The 5602-nt window shown below is 42.1% G+C and overlaps 1 protein-coding gene across 1 annotated transcript; it reads left to right on the top strand.

Moving 5' to 3' along the window:
* Nucleotides 1–703: 703 nt before the first annotated feature.
* Nucleotides 704–2780, top strand: si:ch1073-184j22.2 (dual specificity protein phosphatase 14). Its single transcript, XM_031559544.1, has 2 exons — nt 704–743; nt 1309–2780. The coding sequence occupies exon 2, from the start codon at nt 1313–1315 to the stop codon at nt 1859–1861; it is 549 nt and encodes a 182-aa protein (XP_031415404.1). The 5' UTR covers nt 704–743; nt 1309–1312; the 3' UTR covers nt 1862–2780.
* Nucleotides 2781–5602: the final 2822 nt, after the last annotated feature.

Here is a 5602-nt window from a genome sequence, read left to right as displayed (position 1 = left end):
GAAATATGTTTAATTCTCATCAATCTGAGATGTGTGCTAATAATGCCAGGGAACAATACACCCCAAAAATGTAATTTTGTTCCTTTACTCCTATCAAAATTAAACTTTGCACAATGAAAGTACCCATGAAAAGTAAAAAATTTTGTATTACAAGTTTCTTTGAAAATACATTGTAATATGCAAATGAGCTATACACTAATCGAATATGCCCAAAATACACCCAAATAGCCTTTATTTTTTCCTTTACTCCTACCACAATAAAACTTTACATAGTAAAAGTATACATGAAAAGTAACTTTTTTTTGTATTACAAGTTTCTTTTAAAATGAATTTGAATATTTGAATATATATAGATATTGTCATTAGCCTACATTGTATCTGTCATTATAAACGCTGTATAAGCTCTACCAAGCCCTTTCTTTTTTCCTGTTTATTTGTATTTGTATTATTATTATTTTTATTATTATTATTATTATTATACTGTATTGTTGGTAGGTTGTTGCATGCATGTGAGTGCATTACTAAATGCACAGCTATCAGGAACATGAATGGGTAAGTCCTCTTTGGGCTAGTCCCCAGCTGCTGAGTTAGTCTAAATTTAATCTCCCTCTCCATTGGCCGTTTTGACCTTAAAGCCTTTTTAGGGTCTCTTAGTGGGCCAAAGGGGTCTCTCCTCTCTACCCTAAGTCCCAGAACAGAAGCCCCTTCAAACGGGAGAGGCAAAGACCACACAGAGGGACCAGGTCAGTTGCTGAACACAGCCTTAAACCATAAAATGCATACTTTGTGCCTAAAACACATGCTTCAATGTACTGACCTGGGAGGAAGGGGGTGCTATTTGTTCAAGAGTTCTGATGCATATAGTGTTCCTTTAGGTGTAATATGTCTATATATGACCATAATGTCTTCATTTTAGTGTCCATGATGTATGTTTAATTTTTTCCCATGCAAATTTTAAAGGAAGTACCCAGTTGTTTGATAATGGTGATAGCATATTCCTGTAGCTCAATCTCTGTCTTTAAGATTATATCAGCTCTATTCAAGTTTCCATCAGACATTTGCGTAAAGTTGCTTTTTTGGTCTGTTTTATAATGTTGTATGTTAGTATGCCACATATAACCTCTTTTTGTTGTGGGGGATAGTATATGCTTTAAGAAAGTGGGCAATCTGTTGTCTTCCTGTCACACAGTGATTGTCTTCCAGATTACTCTGTGTCTATTCAAGTCCTTTTAAGATACCATTGTGTCATTTTGTATGTTTCCCAGCTTTTATCAGTCCTCTGATAGGTATCTTTTTTCCCCCCTGCAGAACAATGTCTGTCTCCCAGATCACCCCCACGCTCTTCCTGAGTGGGGCTGACGCTGCTCTCAACCAGGCCTTGGTCAACCGCAAAGGCATAACCCTCATCATCAATGTCACGCTGTCCCACTCCTGCCCCATCTACCCGGGGGTGGAGTGTGTCCGTGTCCCTGTGTCTGACCTGCCCCATGCCCGCCTCGGGGACCACTTTGACCGCGTGGCGGCACGCATCCACGGCAACCGGTGCGGGGGCACACTGGTGCACTGCGCAGTGGGCTTGAGCCGCTCGCCGGCACTGGTTATGGCCTACCTCATGAAGCACAAGGGGCGGACGCTGCGGCAGGCCCACGGCCAAGTGCAGGAGAGCCGGCCCGCCATCCGCCTCAACGCGGGCTTCTGGGAACAGCTGCTGGACTATGAGAGGAGGCTCTACGGCAAGAACACGGTGAAGGTGGCAGCCCCTTTGGAGCCCATCATGCCCGCCAAGCGCCCTGTGGGTGCTCTCAGATATGGATGTGAGCGAGTTGGCAGAGCCCCCATCAAATACTACTCTGAGTGGTGAGAGAGATTACATCTTTCTGCACACCACTCCAACAGACAACAGGATCTCTGGGTCAGAGTCCGGAAGCAGAAGGATGAGCTGCGGCTGATTTTGCTGATCAGTGGCCATGTTTCATTTGGAATCCTTCAGCAGAAGACAAAGGGCATTTTGTAGTATATTTTAGTGTAAAAGTGACGGAGTGTGCTAGAACATCTGTCTTTCCCAATCAATGGCATCCCAAAATACACAACAGTGAGATGTAACACACATGGTGTGCACAACAGCGCATGTCTTATTGCAAATGTATTGCACCTTTAATTGGTTTCAAAGCTGTTGGTTTGACATCCACTGTGCAACAGGGTCGGAATTTTCATACATCACTCCAGAATTACATTCTCATACATTCAGCCAGAATTGTGTCATAAATTCACTGGCAACAAAGTGAAAGGAGATGAATGAGTTTTGTGTCTCGGTTGTAGAGTAGTACCAGTTTGCAAATTCAGATGGCTGAGACAAAATACTCAGGACTCATGTCTCAAATATTGACCATTCATCTCTAAAAACTATCTGGAAGTAGGAGAGCTAGGAGATTCCTAAATGATGCACTCACGGTCTTCCCAGACACAGTCAAAGCTTAGGATGAAAGGGGTTCATTTTTATAATACTTATTCTATTGACTTTAAAGCCATTGTCAGAACCTACCTCAGCCAACCAAAAAAAAAACCTTATTTGTATACAGTTGAAAGGGGTTAATGTAGAACATTTAGCTTTTTACAGTACATGTGGCTGCTGAATGGATGAATCGTCTCAAGTTACATTTGGAGTCCAGAGCTTTTTCCAAAAAAGGACAAATAATTGATGAAATTTGTCATGCTTGATGGATGTTGATGCATCAGTAATTATGTCATTATGTAACAATAATCCTGCTATCACCAATTAAAATTCTGATCAAGTTATGCTTTTCTTGAAAACATGAAATTTGTTTAGACCTGATAGGATCCCTGATAAGAGGAATTTGCGGTAAAGTCATTTTGGTGTGGAATTGTGAAGGACATTCTTTTGACCAGTAGATGGAGTTAGAGAGTTATTAGCAGTAAACTGCTGACAGTAATCACGCATGTCAGACAAAACAGAGAATGGAAACTTCTGATCAGATAGATGAGGGGAGATAAAATTGTAGCATGTAGGTATGATTTGTTTCCTTGACGTAGTTTCTGAACCCCAAGTAACATTTTGTTTTGTTTTGCTATCAACTGCAGACATCTCTGGGTCTGTAGTGGGAACTCAAACAATTTTTGAATAGGGCCCTGGAGACTAGGCTCTAGGACTGCTACTGAACCGATGTGGGATTGCAGATGAAGCTTTGACTGCCATTGCTTTCTGTCTTCAGTCATGCAGAGTGAAAGAGTGAAAGGAGAGAAAGAGAGGGGGAGGGGGTATGTGGATGTCTGTGGGGGGGAAGGCAGTTGCAATGTTTTGGCTAGAAAGCTACAAATCTATCCAGAAAAATAAACATAATTTATTCTTGACTGAGAGCTGCCAGCTCAGGCAATTAACAGGAAAAAAGCTGGCACACGAAGTCTAAGAGCTGAGGGGCAATGTGTATGTGTGCAAGGAGAAAGACAGAGGATGTGTGTGTGTTTTCATCTCTCTCTCTCTCTCTCTCTCTCTCTCTCTCTCTCTCTCTCTCTCTCTCTCTCTGTGTGTGTGTGTGTGTGTGTGTGTGTGTGTGTGTGTGTGTGTGTGTGTGTTTTTTGTCTGTGCTGTGTGTTGAGAGATAGGGAGAGGGTTTAATGGGACACTGCTTTCAGTAAGACCATCATGAAGTAAATAGTCTTGTCATTATGAAGTCCTCATTTTTCTCTCGCCACATTGTTTGACAGCAAACAGTCCTTGTACGGTAATGCAGTCCCAGTCCTACTGCAAACGAGTCAGTAGATTGTTAGATATTTCCCTGGAAGGTATAGCAAAGTGCTCATTTACACACTGTGTAGTGTGTGTGTGTGTGTGTGTGTGTGTGTGTGTGTGTGTGTGTGTGTGTGTGTGTGTGTGTGTGTGTGTGTGTGGTGTGTGTGTGTGTGTGTAAGTCTCCATGTCTGTGTCTATGTATGTGTGTGCGTGTGTGCATGTGTTTGTGTGTGGGTCTGTGTATGTGTGTGGTTGTGTGTGTGTGTGTGTGTGTGTGTGTGTGTGTGTGTGTGTGTGTGTGTGTGTGTGTGTGTGTGTGTGTGTGTGTGCGTGGTGTGTGTGTGTGTGTGTGTGTGTGTGTGTGTGTGTGTGTGTGTGTGTGTGTGTGTGTAAGTCTCCATGTCTGTGTCTATGTATGTGTATGTGTGTGTGTGCATGTGTTTGTGTGTGGGTCTGTGTATGTGTGTGGTTGTGTGTGAGTGTGTATGTCGAAGTATGTGTGTGTGCATGTGTTTGTGTGGGGGTCTGTGTGTGTGAGAGTGTGTGTGGTGAGTGAGTGAGTGAGTGAGTGAGTGAGTGAGTGAGTGTTTGTGTGTGTGTGTGTGTGTGTGTGTGTGTGTGTGTGTGTGTGTGTGTGTGTGTGTGTGTGTGTGTGTGTGTGTGTGTGTCCATTTATGTCTGTGTTTGTGTGTGTGTTTGTGTGTCTGTGTGTGTGAGTGTGTTTTAGGCATCAGGCCAAGCACCAGGCGCCACTATAAGAGTATAATGACCTCATACCCATCCACCACGAGAGCACTCTGTCCACATTCATCATATTTCTGTGTGTGTGTGTGTGTGTGTGTGTGTGTGTGTGTGTCTGTGTGTGTGTGTCTGTGTGTGTGTGTGTGAAAGAGAGGGGGAGGGGGCACATGAGAACATGTGCACTGCCGATGAGTCCAGTGCATGTATGTGTATATCTTTGTGCATGCTTTCATGTTGAGGAAATAATCTAAAGTTTTCCATTGAAATATATGTACTTGAGAGCTAAAACATTTGAACAGTAAACTGATTTTTTTTTTTTTTTTAAGTCAGCAGTCTGTCAATCCAGACCGGGCGGTTGGTTGATCTGTATCCATTGCAGAAATAACCACAGACCAGCCTCATAACATTGTACGGTTTTGTTTCTGCTTTTGAAATCCTCAAATGGCATTACCAGATGCCAGGGGAAAGGTGGGACATTTTTTCTCTGTAAATCCAGACAGTGACTTTTCCCTAAATCAGTCATGGAGGATTCCTATTGGAATCCAACATTTTAATGCTGACACTTTCTATAAACAGTTGTCAGTTGTCAGCTGTCTCCTGGCTATATTTGTTCGTGCAAATCTCATCAGGCAAGTCGTACAGTTACAGGAGTGAAAAACAGAAGAGATTCAAGTGATTAAATTTAATTTAATAAATGCCTGGTGAGTTCAATCAATTATGATGTCAACATGTAACTCAGCAATATCATCATTACTGAGTCGCTGCCTGTACAAGCTTGTTAAAAAATCATCACACCTGCGTCACAAAATTTATAAGAGGATTTATTACAAACATTATCAAACACAAACAAATATCTACAACTTTTTTGTTTTTGGAGAGCAATGGAAATAAATATAACAGGACTTTTAGAGAGTTTGCTAGATGGAAACTCAACATGGTGTTAAAAAAAAATACATCTCTATAAACAAACTTTCCTAACACGTTGCCATCCATTTGCAAACATGAGACAGACAGTGATATCCTGCTGTCCTGGCAACAGTGTTATGGATAATTGCTGAAGCTGCTTAGGGCCTGAATGGTGTGGATGCTTGGAAAGTCCTCCTAGTTGCAATT

The sequence above is a fragment of the Clupea harengus genome, chromosome 22, assembly GCF_900700415.2.
Source record: "Clupea harengus chromosome 22, Ch_v2.0.2, whole genome shotgun sequence".
NCBI lineage: Eukaryota > Metazoa > Chordata > Actinopteri > Clupeiformes > Clupeidae > Clupea > Clupea harengus.
The sequence above is the reverse complement of the archived record's forward strand: the minus strand, read 5'-3'. Positions and strand labels throughout refer to the sequence as shown.